The following is a 15,877-nucleotide window of genomic DNA, read 5'->3' on the forward strand; positions in this document are numbered from 1 at the left end:
AAGGCGAGGCTTCACCACCCATTTATCCCTCCGCCTTTCAACCAGCACCACATGTGATTATCGGCCAGGCTGGCACAATTAACTAACTCACCCCCAAAGCTGCTCTATTAAGCGAATGCTCCTTCTGACGTTGCCCACATTAAAAAACTCGTGTTCTCAGCCCCCGTCGCTAACCACGGTCCTTTAGAACGAGTGAGCCCACAGCCTCGCTGTCCCCTTGGACGGTGAGAAATGAATGAGGAGGAGCTTACACACTGCCTGCCCCTTTCAGGTCTGCTTGTTTCACGGACTTCTAAATACAATCGAGTTTTCTCGTTTCACGGCTTCTGGGAAACACGTGTTCTGAAATATTTTCAGTTCATGCTCTTTGATTTGTTCTATAGAGGTTGGGACTCTTGGGTTCTGTGGGAGCCAGGTGGTGGGAAATCCCTCCTAACATTTCTTCCCTTCATCAGGACCTGAGGGCCAAGGTCCTCATTCCTAGACACTAGAATTAGAGCTACTATTTCTTTAATATGGTTTCTGAATCAACTGCCACACGACAGAATTCAAACTCACCGCCCTCGAGTTATTGTTGACCCATAGTGACCCATAGTGACACCCTGTGAGTTTCTGAGAATGTGACGGTTTATAGGAGTAGAAAGCCCAGTCTTTTTCCCCAAGGAGCTTCTGTCGTTTTGAACTGCCAACCATGTGGACTGTAGCCCAATGCATAAAGCTTCTGGTGCCCTATGACAGGGTTTTCTTTAACTCTAAAAGTTTTCCAGTGATTCACCCAGATTTGTGGGGAGTCAAATTGGTGTACTTAAGTAGGTGAATGTGGAATCATGATGCCTCAGTTGTGGATTGGGATACTTAGGACTCTGGGCCTATCGACCATAACTCTATATGATAACACAGATGCAGCTAATTAAATTGTTGCAAGAACTAAAACTGACATCCGTGTGCAGATGTCAAAGTCCCGCAGGGAATGTCAGTAATGGCCGGGCCGTCACAGGGGCTAGTTGCGTCAGGTCAGGTTTCACGTAAGTAGTTCTACTGTAACTTTGTATCCAAAGCATTCATTTCTAATCCGTGTATTTGCCAGCATCCGTTGAAGTAAGTTTGAGTTGCCTGTCTGGTTCTACGAGGAGACAGAGAGGGTTTGATTTAAGAATTGTGTTGAGGGATTTTCTCCAGAAAAGAATTGTATCCTATACATGTCGTGTAGGCATCTTTGTCTGCACTTTTTGCTGACTTGCTCAATGCAGAAGACTGATAGGAATGATAGCACACGAGAAATCCTTGATTTCTACTGATAGTGATATGAGTCTCTGTGAAGGTGCCCTGTGCCGATGCCAACTTCCCATTAGCAGCACAAAAAGGTGCTCTTTTGGAAAGTTATGTAATTTTTAATTTACTCAAGGCAGCTGGAGTTTCGGTTTATCAAATGATGAGAATAAAGTTTTAAAAAAATACGCACGAATCGTGTTGAGCAATTGCCAGTTATCTATGGTCCTGTAAAAGAGTAGTTTAGAATGCAGACCTTGGAATACGTTCTTCCCCTGCCCCACTCCGCAGGACTCTGACTCTCACCTGAAGCAGGCGGCTAAGAGTCGGCTCCAGGGGGAAAGCGGGTTGGGCTCCCCGCACATTTTACTGGAGGCAGTCAGCGCACCCAGTGACTCACGTCTAGTGGGGGTCTTGCGAGTGGAACGCAAGAACCCTGTCCAGAGATGAACTGAAACCTGTGGGCACAGTGGTTTACTTTCACTTTTTCCCCCCTTCTTAGGAAAAGAAAATTTTCCAGATCCCCTGGATGCATGCGGCTAGACACGGGTGGGATGTGGAAAAAGATGCTCCTCTTTTTAGAAACTGGGCAATCCATACAGGTAATCAACCTCCTGCACTGTTGGTAGACCCAGGCATCGTTGTCTGTACTGTTTTGGACACTTACATGGTCTCCTGATTCATGGCTGCGTGAGGAGAGCTGTGGAAATCTGAGACTTAACCTTGGCAACAGCCAAGACGCGAGGGTACAAACTTCATCACTCACAAGCCATGCTCCTCACTTCCCATAGAATTTCAGCCCTTAGATTTCCTCTAAATGTGGCATTCTGGCAAGTCCCCCACACATATATCAGGGCAATTTATTTGGTTTTGAACCCAAATCTTCTGACCTTAACTTTAAGCTCATGACCTCCGAGTCAATTCAAATTTCTAGCAACCCTATAGGGTAGGGTAGAACTGCCCCATATGGGCTGTATATCCTTACGGGAGCACATAGCCTCATCTTTCTCCCAAGGAGTGGCTGGTGAGTTTGAACCTCCGACCTTGTGGTTCACAGCCCAATGAGAGTAGCCCACCACCCCGACAGAGCTCCTCCTTCTGTATCATTCCTGTTAATTCTCCATTCTTCTGCCACCATCCATTCCCCATGCTGCTTGCTGTTGCCAGAGTGACCAACATGTCTGCCCCACATTCTCTGGTCTAAAAATTAAACTTCTTGCATCCTGAGAAACCCATAGTCCTAGGCCCACTGCGAAGTGACCTTGGTTACTCTAGGTAGAGTTCGGAAGGGAAAGATTTCTGTGTACTATCTGCATCAGCAATCCCATTTCTCCAGAACTGTTTATTCCGTATCTGATCTCCACCCCCCGCCCCTCCCTTCTTAACCTTTGACTATTTTGTTAGGAAAGCATCAACCAGGAGTAGATAAACCCGATCCCAAAACATGGAAGGCAAATTTCCGATGCGCCATGAACTCCTTGCCGGATATTGAAGAAGTCAAGGATAAAAGCATAAAGAAGGGAAACAACGCCTTTAGAGTGTACCGGATGCTGCCCTTATCTGAACGACCTTCTAAGAAAGGTAGATAAAGAGGTTGCATGAATGCATATCAAAGTTCCTCCCCCACTTCTTGATCTCCACATCTGCCGGCAGCACACCTGTTCACCTGGTGTGTCTGCCTTCACCTGGCCAGGGAGAATGCCTTCCAGGTTACCCAAGACAGCGAAGGAAACCCTGGCAGGTTTGACGGTGTACTGATGAAAGCCTCTGGTTCTTGAAGGATTTCAGAAGCAGTTTGCCTCAGGAGAAACGTTTCTCAGGAATTAATCCACAACTCTTCTTTTGTCACCACAGGAAAGAAGCCAAAGACAGAAAAAGAAGACAGAGTTAAGCACATCAAGGTAATCTTTGGCTGCTCTTAGAGAAGGCCCAAGCTCTGAGCAAATGAATGATTCGTAGTCGGTTTCCAAAAGCCAGGTTGTGTCTCGGTGAGGTGTTTGATGGCGCTTCCTTTCTGATTGTGGTTTGTGTGCTTCCCATGTGACCACCTGCAGACACAAGCCCACATATCCCTTGTGTAGCCTCGTTTCACTGAGAAATGTATGAAGGACATCACAGATTCACGCCGAGCTCCAGCCTCAGGCCGTCTTCTGGTCCACCGTGATGGTGACCCACTGGTCACTTTGCTTCAGCTAAGCCCCAGGAACCAGCTGAAATGTAATCATATGAAGTATGTTTTCAGACTTTTAGATATGTTTAAAGTATATGAGATGTAATTATCATTTATTTGGTGTCTTATACACACACATACATATAGCGCATACACAATGGCAGGCTCTTAGATTGGGGCCAGAGTAGTCAGTGCAGCTTTGTTTGTTTTTAAAATTTTTATTGGAATATAAGTCACATATCATACAATTCAGTATCAAGAAGAGTTATATAATCACCACCACAATCCATTTTAGAACATGTTCTTCAATCTTGTACTCATCCTTATTAGCTCCCTATTTCTCCCCAACCTCCCTACCAGGCCCCCAAGGAACCATTAATCCAGTTATTGTCTCTGTAGATTTACCTAAGAAAGCAAAATAACTAACGACAATAACAACTGAAAACCTCAATTGAAAAAAAAGCAGAAAATATTAAAAATGAGAATAGACTTAAATGGATCATAAGGGAGATTCAAATGATATGGTGCTAAATTTTAACCCAGCATTGTAGGTATTTTATTGGTGTGGTTCTTAGCAGTTATTTTTCTGCTTCATTCTTACCACTCCTAAAAGTTTGGGGAGGTGTGTGTGTGTGTGTGTGTGTGTGTGTGTGTGTGTGTGTGAAAGAGAGAGAACGAGAGCATGTTTTTCAATAGAACGTATAGTCTGAACTCCCTCTTCCCTCACAGTTAACCCAGCTCAGCCTCCATGGTGTGAAAGGTTTGTGCTGTAGACTGGGCTTGTCGTTGTTGTGTGCTGAGAAGTAGATCGAGTAGCTCTACTAGTCAAATATCCTGGACAAAAATTTGAAGTGAACACAGTTGCCAGCACAGAGCAGCCGCTGTCGCCACAGACCTTTCGCCGCTCAGGATTCCCTCTCTTCTGCCTTGGGTTTGAAGAGGAAGAAACGGTGGCTCCCGACAGCCGAGTGACGGAGCCCAGGACCTCATAGTGATTTAGATCCACGCTGGCTCGGGACGCCGAGCACTCCAATTTTAGATGGTAAATGACTGCCGAAGCAAAGAACCAATCCGCCCAGAGAGCACAATGTTTGAAAACAGATCAAGAAGTTGACCGAGTGGGGGAAATGCAAAATGTTGTAGCTATTAAGTCAGATTTCTCAAGGCAGTTTGACTTTGAAGGAAAGCTAAGATAAATGGCTAAACTTTGAAGACATTTACGTCTATGATGGGAATGGAATATTTTAGGCAGAGTGTATTTTAGCACTGATGCCCTTGGCTTTATGTTTGACTGGTCTCATTTGTGTCTATTTTAATGATAGCATGGCATTAAGGTCTGATTCTTGTTTTAACTTTTTTGTGTGAAAGGTGTCAAATGTGTACAACTTAGCCTGTAGCCCCTCACCCCAATTCAATTAAAATTTCAATAGTAATCAGGTCCTGGGTGATGTGGCTCCATTAGATTCGTCACCTGCTTCCCTTCCTAGAACACGAAATTGCCTGTAGTCCATGATTTTTTACTTACAGGGATCATTTCTTATATCTTACCTCTACATTTTGAAGCCATGTCCATATATTGTAGCACCGCTTCCGTGCATAATTCAGCTTCTAGCTTTAAAAAATTTAAATAGCCCAGTGTCAGTATCACACTTGAAAATAATCAGAACTTGTTTAATGCCATCCAATAGCTAGTCAGTGTTCAGATATCCAATTGTTTTATAAATGTTACACATTTTTCCATTTGTCATTTGAATCAGGATCTGGTTAAAGTGCTGATCTTATAAGTTTGATATGTCTTTTCAGTTGTTGTTTTTTAACTTAGAGTTTCCCCCACCATCATTACATGTTTTCCCTCAGCCTAATCATTGAAAAAAGCCTAGTTGTGAATCCTATCATGATTCCAATACAGTTTGAGGTTATTTTAGCTGTACATATTGATTACTGTTACTGTATCAGAAAAACTATGGCTCCCCTCCTTGGTTACAATCCTTAGTGTGACAATATCACAGTCACTCTTAATTTCCCAACATGTAGCTCAGAGCTTGACCTAGAACAAGTAATTACTACATATTTAATCACTGAGTCCATGTGTGTTTGTGGTTTAAGGAGATGCATAAATAGATACAATATCTGGGGTGGAGGTGAGGGTTTTTACACTAGAATGCAGATTTAAGCTAAGAATCACCATGAGTGGAAAAATAAGAATAGAATCACAATAGATGTCCTCTTTCACCATATTTTACCCAAACATACCCACCATATGTCATTGGATGTCAGATGCTAGCCGTTAAGATGTCTGTTTTATATTGTTATACCTCACCCAGAAAGAAAAGCTACTTCCAATTAAACCATGACACACAATTGAAGCTACAGTATATCCTGTTTCAAGATTCAGAAATGTAAGGTCATAGCTGTCTTAGAGTGAGTGACGTGCGGTGTCTTTAGTAGAGGAATCCGCAGTCCTGCCCGCACTGGCACTGCCTTCCACATGGCCACACAGAAGAGCAAGATGTGGAAGGCACAACCCTCGTGGATCTGGCCACAGTGGCCCAGGGCAGTGAGTGGGAGGTTTCCTCTTGGTCACAACCTTGCAAGTCAACTTCCATCCCAGCCAAGTGCATGATGACAACATGGTTAAGAATCAGAGCTTGTCCCTCAGAAGGGTACCAGCAGAAGGCTGATTCATCACTAGTAAGTGAAGTCTACCTTTTGCTTATCTATGCCCTTGAATCAGTCCTGCAATGTAGGACTGATAAGGGACAACAGGGATAAGGCAGTTTCCAAATCTGCCATGAGTATTCAACCCTAGGGTTGACTTCATGTGTCTATGATTAATAAGCTATTTTTGCTTGTGTGTCTGAACACCTAACCTCTGAGTGAATGTGCCCCATGAAAATAGGTACCTGACCAGAGTTAATCTGTTTGGTGCATAGTTTCTTCCCCAGGGAACATTGGTCTGTGTCTAGTAAGTAAAGTATGAAAACTGGCTGCTTCCATGAGCGTGCCTCAAGTTGAATCGAAATTTTAGTTCATAAACAGTGTGTAACGTATGTGAGCAAAGGTTAGAATTTATTTTGGTCACTCAAACAATTTATCTCCATGCTAACTGCCCCCCTTCCCCTCTAGCAGTTTCCCTGAGCTTGGGGAGGCCCACAGGCCTGGATTAATTGTGGAGACTCGTGCCTCAGCATTCTAGAGCATGCTCCTTGTGACTCTGTTCTACCGTACTGAGCCCTGTGTTCCTTGAACTAGCCCTTCCTGTGTGCAGGCACCTGAGGGCAAGAGGACCAGGAACTCTACAGTGAGCACTGGTAGATCATTTGTCACCAGTGCACATAGGAGTTCCAAGAAATAATATGGAACAGATTCAGGCAAGGCCAAGATCAACCAGGATAACCCACTGCCATCAAATCAGTTCTGACTCAGAGTGCCCTTATGGGACAGAGTCGGACCGATTGTAGGTTTCCCAAGGCTATCAATCTTTATGGAAGAAGACGGTTTCACACCCCCCCCAACCACCCCAGGAGCTGGTAGGTTCCATCTGCCAACCTTTTGATTATAGGAGTCCATTGCTTATTCCACTGTGCCACCACAGGTGGTGGCACAACCAAGAGGTCACCCCTTGTCATTGGGTTGAGTTGGACTCCTCTGTGTTGCAGTGGAAGGCTTGCCAGGGGCTGATCTTGTGGGTGATCACCAGGCTTGTCTTCCACAGCATCTATGGGTGACTTAAACAGCCAACCCTCCTGGGGGTCAGTGACAGTTTTGAGCTCTGTGATGGGCTGGTTACCTCTCTTGCCTGTGAGGAAGCAGAGGTTCAGAGAGGCTGAGTAAATTGTCCAAGGTCACATTGCCGTCTGGAACTGGAATCTGAAGCAGTCGTTCCAATTCTAGGACCCACATTCGTTCACCATGCCTAGTGTCTCTCAGCCTTTCAGAGGTAGTGGAGCTAGACCTTGAAGAAAATGGTAAAGTGATACGGCTGTTTCTCTGTCCAGGAAACTCAATGAACGAAGGCTTGGTGGTTAGATTCATTATTTGTTCTTGTGCTTTACCGCACCAGTCAGGACAGTGGCCTCGTTAGAACAGGAGTTGGTGTGCGGTAGTGGGAAATGATGACATCGAGATGGCACTGGGTCACACATGAATATGCTCTGCCTCACACGGCTGTTTGCAGATGAAGCACACAGGCCTGGAAGCTTTCTAGGGCAACACATTGCGATGATGATGGAAAAGACAGCTGTGGTGGTTTCTACAGTTACTTGGTAATTAATAGACCTGGGCTGGATTGATTCTGAATGCAGCCCTATGGGCAGAAGCTGCAGGAAGACAGATATTGGCATAGTAGAGCTTCCTAATTGATCTATTGGCTCTAAGAGTGCTGGACCAAGAAAGAGCGTCCGCCTTGTCACCATGCAAAGATTGGCCCAAAGGACCACTGGTCAGGCCTCCTAGGGGAGGGATTCCCCTCAATGGTTGGAAGATATCTCTGGCGAACTAATGCTCATTAGCTGAAAGCACATGCTGTCACCCTCGTGGCACACAGCTCCACCGAGCAGTGCCCTGGATGAGGTGAAGGAGCAGGTTGGCCCTGTCGTCTCCTCTTCTCCTTACGGCAGAGCTGGAAGGCACAGTTTAGAGCAGTTGAGGGCGGGTCCGCTCAACGACCTCTCGCTGTACGTGTTGTGGTTCGCTGTCATCTAGTCTGCCCTGGACGCGACCCCCTGCGATACAGCTATTCCACCCAGAGGTTGCATGTCTTTATTGGCCGTCAGCTTGACGGAAGCAGATCTTTTGTGGAGACAGGTTCAAACAACTGCCAACCATCTGCTTAGCAGCCAGTTGCAACCTGCTTGTGCCACCCAGGCTTCTTAAAAGGCCTCTATGGGGTGATTTTAGGTGCTCTAGTGGCATCGTTGGTTATGCATTGGGCTGCTAACCAGAAGGTCAGCTGTTCAAAACCACTCCACAGGAGAAAGAGGAGGCTTTCTACTCCTGTAAAGGGCCCTCAGGGTAGTTCTGCGGTGTCTGACAGGGTTGCTAGGCGTCAGGACTGACTTGATGGCAGTGAATTAAGACAGGGATGATTTTAGGAAAGAAGACCCGTTTCGGACTTCTTGGAGCAAGTGCAGAAGGCAATGGACTAAGTCTCTAAGGAGGGGCGTTCTCACCATTGGTGGGCACGAAGAGATGGAGGGGAGGACACGTTGCCTTGGCAAGTGGAGAAGGATGCGGAGAAGGAAGACCGAGGTGGATCCAGAGGACAGCCTGCATTTCAGACCTCAGACAGAGGCATGCTGGGAAGAGAGCTTGCTTTGTAGAAAAGAGGTTGAGTTTAACGTTGAAAACACTGACATTGGAGTGGCAGAGAGCACATGCTGACTAGACACTTAGACCCAGCAGGCAGAAAGCTCACGCACACGTTGGAGTGACAGGTGCATGGCCATTTACTCCTGAATGATACTCGGGGTTCGTGAAAACAGATGGATTTTGAGTGAAAGAAGCTATACGAGATGAAAACCCCAGATAAAGGAAGAGAAAAGTGATCCCCGGAAAGGCCAAGGGGCGTTCCAGTCGGAGCCTGAGAGCGAGAATGCAGACTAGTTCTGGGAAAGGACAAGCAGGGACGGGGCCTTGGATGAAGGCTTCCACCGGTCTTACTCGGAACACATCTCAATGGCACTCCTGGTGTCCCATCCCCTGGGCTGCCTTCCAAAGCGGGGCGTCTTTAAATTACGGACTGGTGCATCTTGGGGGATGAGAGTCATGAGTCTGGGAAGGGAGATGATCGCAAGGCCGCAGTTTGGGACCCGAGGAAGGGAATTCTAGATGAGAGGCTGTGGATCAAGGATGAGACAGGAGAGGCTGCAGGTGGTGTGAAGGACCCGCTGGAGAGGCTCTCTGTGGCCCTCAACTTTTGAGACCAAATCAAAGGTGTATTCTTTTAGCAGTCTAAAGGAATTACCCCTGCCCTTAAAAATCACCTTTGTCACACGCAAGTTGCGTTTGCCACAAAATCCCTAGACCAAATGTTGGATTCCATAATGGTGGATCAGGTCCATCCGCATACGTAATTTGGCAAGGCTTATGCGCTATGACGGAGCCTGACTCTAAGCCCAGTCTTTTTGTTTTGTTTTGTGTTCGTTTCTTTGGAGAGAGACAAGAGAGTTAGAAACCCAGAAGGTGACCAGAACCCAGCTGCTGCCGTTGCTGTTGCGACGGCTCTGACTCCGGGGTATCTGAGTAGAACCGTTCTCCGCAGTGTTTTTAGTGGCTCTGGCCATTTGGAAGTAGGTTACCAGGCCTTTTTCTGAGGTGCCTCTGGGTGAATCTGAACTGCCAACCTTTGGGTTTCGTGTTGAGCACTTAATTGTTTTATGCCATCCAGCAGAAACTCCTGTATCTCCAGCCAGAAAGAGAACAGAAAGGAAGGCATGGCTCTGGATTAACCAGGCCAGGTTAGGGTGGTTACAACAGGGCAAGAGGCTGTTGGGACAGGGCAAAAGTGGGGCTTCATAGGGAACCAGGAGGGGCTGTGGGTAAAGGTCATTCCTGACCCTCGGGCAGAGCTCATGTTGCATAGAACAATACACCATGCTTTCTTAACTTGGATCCCTTGATTTTATCTTAGTAGAGTTTAGGTTAGAAGCCCGAGTTCTGATCATTTCAAATATTTGAATGGCGTGCAGGGACGGGTCTTCTCTCAAAGGCCTACCCTCTGGGCCCTTGCTACAAGGGAGAATTCAAGGAAGCACTGGCTACGCTTTTGTTGTTGTTTACAGTTTTCTAGATCCTCCTTCGGGAATGATCGTATCAATGAGGTGTCTTGCCTTGAAGACCTTGAGACGGACAGTTTCCTTGGGGAGTAGAACAATGACCTTCATCCCCGTGGGCAGCATGCTCTGTTCTATCAGGGTGCAGGTGCTTATTAAGACAGGAAGTCTCTGGACCTCACGGGGTTCAGTGCTTGTGTCTCCTCAGGCCAGGAGTACTGTCATCTTGGAAAATTAATTTCGTCTCTGAATCGTAGTTTTCTCAGTGGAAAGTGGCAACAGCTCCACTTGCAACTAATTAAACTGAAAATCATGTGGAACACGTCGAGCTCTTTCACTGAGAAATTGGAATAACTTCACTTGGGCTTTTGAATGTCTGCAAGGCTGACGGCTTTACTAGTTCTGAGACACGTGGAAACAGCATGAGTGAAATAGAACTTGGGACAGAAGAGACACTTCGATATGAGTAGTCTTCCAGAAAGTCTTCAAATGGTCCTGCATTCAGTTCCTTTCTGAATCACCAACAAAATGGCCGGGCATGGTGGAAGGGGAAGTGAAATAATGAAATGTGGCCATTGTGGGGGAAGCGGGCCCAAGAGAAAGGCCATTGAGGAAGCCCATCAGAGAGCTAACCGTGATCGGAGAGACAGAGTTGCAACAAATCCCATCACACAGAATTCAGTCTGGGCAGGGAGTTACAGGGGAGAGTTGGTCTTCCTTACTGGTGTCACAGATCAGGCAAGGGGGCTGAGCAAAGGTCGTTGGATTTGAGAGAGCAGGGTTTTGCCGGTGTTCTTTGGTAGAAGCATGCATCCTTAGTCTTAGTGCCAGGCATATATTTATCTGATCTTTACACCCTCCCTCTGCCTGGATGCGATTCTTGTCCTCACTTCAAAGCCCCTCACCATGTCCACCGAGTGGTAAGAAGGTTAAACAAGGCCCCCTCACGAGTGGCAGGAGCGCTGCCCTTTGTTCCCAGCCCCCTGGGGGCTCCATTCTGCCCTCAGAGTGGACATGAGACAGCCCACGATGCGAATGGGAGTTGGGGAGGAGGTGAAGCTAGAAAGGTCTAGAACTGGCTCATGAGTCTGGTCATAATAAATGGTCGCTCAGGTCACAAATGATTCAATCTCCTTCCCCATGGCGAGGAAATCTGGTTTCTTATTTGGAGTTCCCAGAAGAGGGAAAAGCGCAGAATGCCGCGAGGGAAAGGGTCAGCGTTTTTTGTTCAGTGGGGTGGTTCTGGTCCCTTCCTTATGCTTGACCTTTGGAACATCTCGGAGAGCATGCGGTGGGCCGTGTGTTTCAAAGAACGGAACTCGATGGTGGAGGGATGTCTTTGCAGTCAGGGTTCTCGCGGTGGGTGGGAATGCCCTCATCCTAACATGTCCTGCCACGTGGGATCTAGCAGGAGCAGGTCATTTCCCCACAGGGGTACTTTCCTATAACTTATAGATACACAATTGATTCCAAGTAACAAGTTGATAAAAAATGTTTACATACCTTCTAGTTGAATACCATTCTTAATATTCTGCCTTATGTGATCCGAGTCCTGTGACCTTCACCCGCTCCGCCCTCTTCTGCCGTTTTGGCTTCCCCACGAGTCATCTTGCATGGCTTTTTGTGTCTCACCTGATGTTTTCTGAAAAGTATATGCAATCTGACCATGAGGAAAAGTTCTCAAATTACTCGTACCCCAGGGCTGGCGCTCTTAGGGAGAGTGAAGGAGACTTATGCCCTTAAGTAAAGCAAACTAACTTTACAGCTCTTTTGAAGTCAAGGAATTTGTCTTCACGGTCTCGTTAGCATGAATGTGTAGCCTCTTGGGCCGGATGAGGGACTCAGGTACTTGAAAGGCATGTATGTATAAAGGCTGGGGTGTGGGGTTGTCTGGCTGGTCCCCATCCAAGCGAGGGAGAGTCCAGTTGTGAGGGTGGCCTGTGCTATCAGCTAGTCACCCAATGCAGAGCCAGTGGTGGTAGCAACCCCCCCCTGAGGAAAATTCAACCACAGTTTCCTCTGGATCCCTATGTAGGTGGGTCCGTTGGTGAGGCAGAACATTTCCTAAGAAATAATAGCAAAAGTGGTGCTGTGATTCCTCCTGAGAGAGTCTACAGTTGGCTCTTGTGAGCACGTCGTCTAGAATGTAGCCAGTGCAGCACTTCGCCGAGACAGGCGGTCCTGCTTCTTGCCAAAGCTACTGTCTGCAGGGGTGAGCATTTGCAAAGGCAAGCCAGCTGCTGGGGTTCTGTTTCCCCGAAGGGAAATGAAAGAAGTGGAATCCCCAGCCCGGGCACGGGCAGACAGAAACGGACCCATTAGCTCCAGGCTAGTATAAGGAAGTAGGGGATGCAGTCGGTAGCGAGAAGTCGACCCCAGCATTCAAAAAGTAAGCCAGTGGAATTTAAGCAACGAAAAGGGAGGGAAAAGAAAGTGTTCTCAATTCTTTTTTCTTTTCTTCTTCCTAGCAAGAACCAGTTGAGTCATCTTTGGGGCTTAGTAATGGAGTAAGTGATCTTTCTCCTGAGTACGCGGTCCTGAATTCAGCTATAAAAAATGAAGTGGATAGTACGGTGAACATCATAGGTAAACTGTTTTGACATCTCATTTTTTTTCTAAATGCACACCCTGGCCCCCAGGGGTCTGGAATTTGTACAGCAGTGATCCTGAAACAACAGTCAGGGAATGGGAGGAGTGTTGGAACCATCTCAAAATGCACGTTCCGGACCCAAATTTCAGGGCTGAAAAAATAAAGGCCTTTGAGGATCAGCTAAAAAAACTTGGATGTGTCCGCCTGGAGAAAAAAAAAGAAGAAGAAGAAGGCTGAAAGGATGGTTTCCCAGCAGTCTAAGTGGAGGAAATGCCTTTTTCCCCAGCGTCTAGTTATTAGTGATGCTCCATCTTTTTCCAATATTGGGTTACATGAACCAATGTGTTGTGCATCGAACCCGGGCCCCACGGAGATGGGAGACACTGCATGAATTCTGTGAGCCCCTGTTTATTCTGGAGCAGGCTTGCGACCAAGGTGGGACTCATGTCACAGGTAAAGAAACGGAGGCACCAAGTCCATGTTGCCAAAGGGCACAGTTTGCTTCAACAGCTATGTCTGAGTCCCTTCCGTCAATGCCGTGCACTTAGGCCATGGACAGGAGATGGAGTGCGGAATGAGGTAGAGCCGACTCCTGCCTCATGGAAGGGGGCAGGTAGCAAACAAAGCCACAAGTTGTGGAAGCTTTACCCATTGTGATAAGAGCTGCCAAGGAAACAAGAATGACCAGGACCAGATTTAGACTGGGAAGGCCACGGGGCCCCTGTGAGGAGCGACAGGTGACTTGTGGGGGCAGGCAGTGGACTTGGGAGAGCAAAAGGAGGGGCAGTGTGGATGAGCACGGTGCCGGTGGGGAGCGTGAGCCTCAGACAGAAAGGGAGGCAGGGACGGCTCGTACAGGCCGTGGAGGTTGTGGGAAGGAGGTTGGTTTCGTGCCAAGTGATATGGGATTGTTTAAAAAACCTTTTTATATAGCAGTGTGTGCCAGGAATTGGCCTGCTAACTACAGCGGCAGCAGTTCCAACCCACCAGCTGCGCTGAGGGAGAATAATGAGGCTGCCTGCTTCCCATACAGATTTGCAGTCTCCGGAACCCTCGATAGCGTCTCTGCATTGGAAGGGACTCGATGGCTGTGGGTTTGTATCAGGCAGACAGTAAAGGGCACAGATGTGCCTCACACTCACACAGTTGTGACTGCCGCTCCATGAGAAGTGAAGGCAGCGAGTGCCGGCCTGTGAATCACATTGTAATCAGCTCCCCCTGGGGGGTTGTGGTGAGTGACTAGTGGGGCCCTGGTAGAAGAGTCGAAGCCTGGCATTGAACTTGGATTAACTCTAGATAGCCCCTACCCAGAACGGGGCTTCTTTGCCTGGACTCCCTTTTGAGTGAAATGTTGCCTATTTTGTAGGTAATTGGGGATTCTGATTTCCGAGGTTAGGTCAGTCGGAGGAGAACCAGCAAGATCATGCCCAGCTAGAAAAGCAAGCCTTGTGTTTGGGCAGTTCTGGTTGGGGGGGTGTGCTGACCACAGGCGTTAGGTGTTAGTGCCTTGTAGCCTGAGTGAATGTTGAGTGCGCATAGCCCTTCTCGCCCTTCAGTTTTGGCCCAAGATACCACCTAGGCAAAAAGTACATGCAACCGTAGCAGAAAGAAGCAGAAAGCATATATATGGGGTGCCCACTGTATATCAAGGCAGATTGGGCCTTGCTTTGCTTCCAGAGCGAACATGTAGATGGGACCCATTTGCACGAGAAGTAGTTTGCTCCACAATTGGTTTTCTGAGCTGAGAAGGGTCCTACACATGAAGCACTCTGGGTGCTTCTGGATGAAAGATGGGGAGCAAGATTACTTGCCTGACAGACACCCCAACTTCCAAGTCTTCTCCCCTTTGACTCTGTGGCTGTTTCCATTGCTTGAGAGATCTCCTGGCCTCCTTCACCACCCTCCTGATTCTTTATCTTACCTTGCTCAGCAGACACCCCTGGCACAGTGTATGCTCACTGAGCCTTTAAGAAAAAGAAAAATGAAGTTTACCAGAACATCAGACTCTTTTCCTAAGATTCAGCTTATTGTGAGTGAGTAAGTGGTTTTTGGAGTTTCCTTCTGTGTATGAAGTTGAACTCAGCCTCAGATAAAATGCCAAACCAAAGCCTCAGTTGTCCCAGAGTTTTGTTTGTTTTTTAGGAGAAATTCTGTTTGGGCTTTCACTATAAAAACTCTCTGTCCAGTTCAGTGTTCCTTGCCCTTTTGTATAATTGGGGCTGCCGGGAGCTGGCGCTCATTTAATGAGTCATGATCTTCCTCTAGGGCCAGGGAAAACCCCAGGTTTGGATGGGGAATCATCAGGTGGATTCTTGTTAAGTTTACGAAGGAATTTGTAACAAATGGCAGCACAATGAGTAGGAATATCTCTGTAGTTAACTAGTGGGGACCCTTAGGAAGGGATGCCATTATGTATAAAATAGATATGTACAATATTTTAGAGAATTGGGTAATTTGTGATCATTGATAATAGTGATGCTTTGGACTGTTAAGCCCATTCACTGTGAGATCATTAATTAGCTCTCTCTCCCACCACACCCCCACCCCATCTTTGCAGTTTGTGGATAGAGATGAGAAACCACAGCATCTTCCTTCGAAGGCCTCTGGAATCTGAGATTGTTTTTGTCCCTCTTGCTACCTCTCAAAGGGGCTTTATTTTAAAAGGACACCGCTCTTTGCTTTCAGCCCATTTATTTCTAAATCCAGATCGGAGTTTAGTTTTTTTATTTGGGCCCCGAGATGGAAGCCTCAAGGAATTTTCATCCTACTTTTATAAGCAGACGTTTATAAGCGTAACACTGAGGTCAGGAGCGCGTTCTTCACATTGTCTGTAGACTAGGGAGTGGGTGAAATAGATTGAAAAGAACTAATCCAGTGAAGGCCAGCTCCGAGTAGATTTTTCACTCTGGTTAGGGTTCGCTCTTTAGTCAACAAATTCAGTAAGTGGGAAACAGATGACATAGGCTGCTGCCTGGCCTGATTGCTGGTTTGTTTACTGTGATTCTTGCCACCCCGACAGCAGGACACACACACACACACACACACACACACACACATACACACACCCACACCCCC

General features: G+C 47.0%; 1 protein-coding gene across 2 annotated transcripts in view; it reads left to right on the forward strand.

The window, feature by feature from the left end:
• Nucleotides 1-15,877, forward strand: part of IRF2 (interferon regulatory factor 2) — a 117,155-nt gene that overhangs the window by 76,591 nt on the left and 24,687 nt on the right. For both annotated transcript variants that reach the window (XM_045286747.1, XM_004696140.2), the window contains exons 3-6: nt 1,772-1,871; nt 2,674-2,850; nt 3,124-3,170; nt 12,681-12,798. In XM_045286747.1, the coding sequence (XP_045142682.1) occupies nt 1,772-1,871; nt 2,674-2,850; nt 3,124-3,170; nt 12,681-12,798 (442 nt within the window). The remainder of the gene's footprint in view (nt 1-1,771; nt 1,872-2,673; nt 2,851-3,123; nt 3,171-12,680; nt 12,799-15,877) is intronic.

The sequence above is a fragment of the Echinops telfairi genome, unplaced genomic scaffold (assembly GCF_000313985.2).
Source record: "Echinops telfairi isolate 266 unplaced genomic scaffold, ASM31398v2 ScPeMD7_9;HRSCAF=40, whole genome shotgun sequence".
Classification (NCBI taxonomy): domain Eukaryota; kingdom Metazoa; phylum Chordata; class Mammalia; order Afrosoricida; family Tenrecidae; genus Echinops; species Echinops telfairi.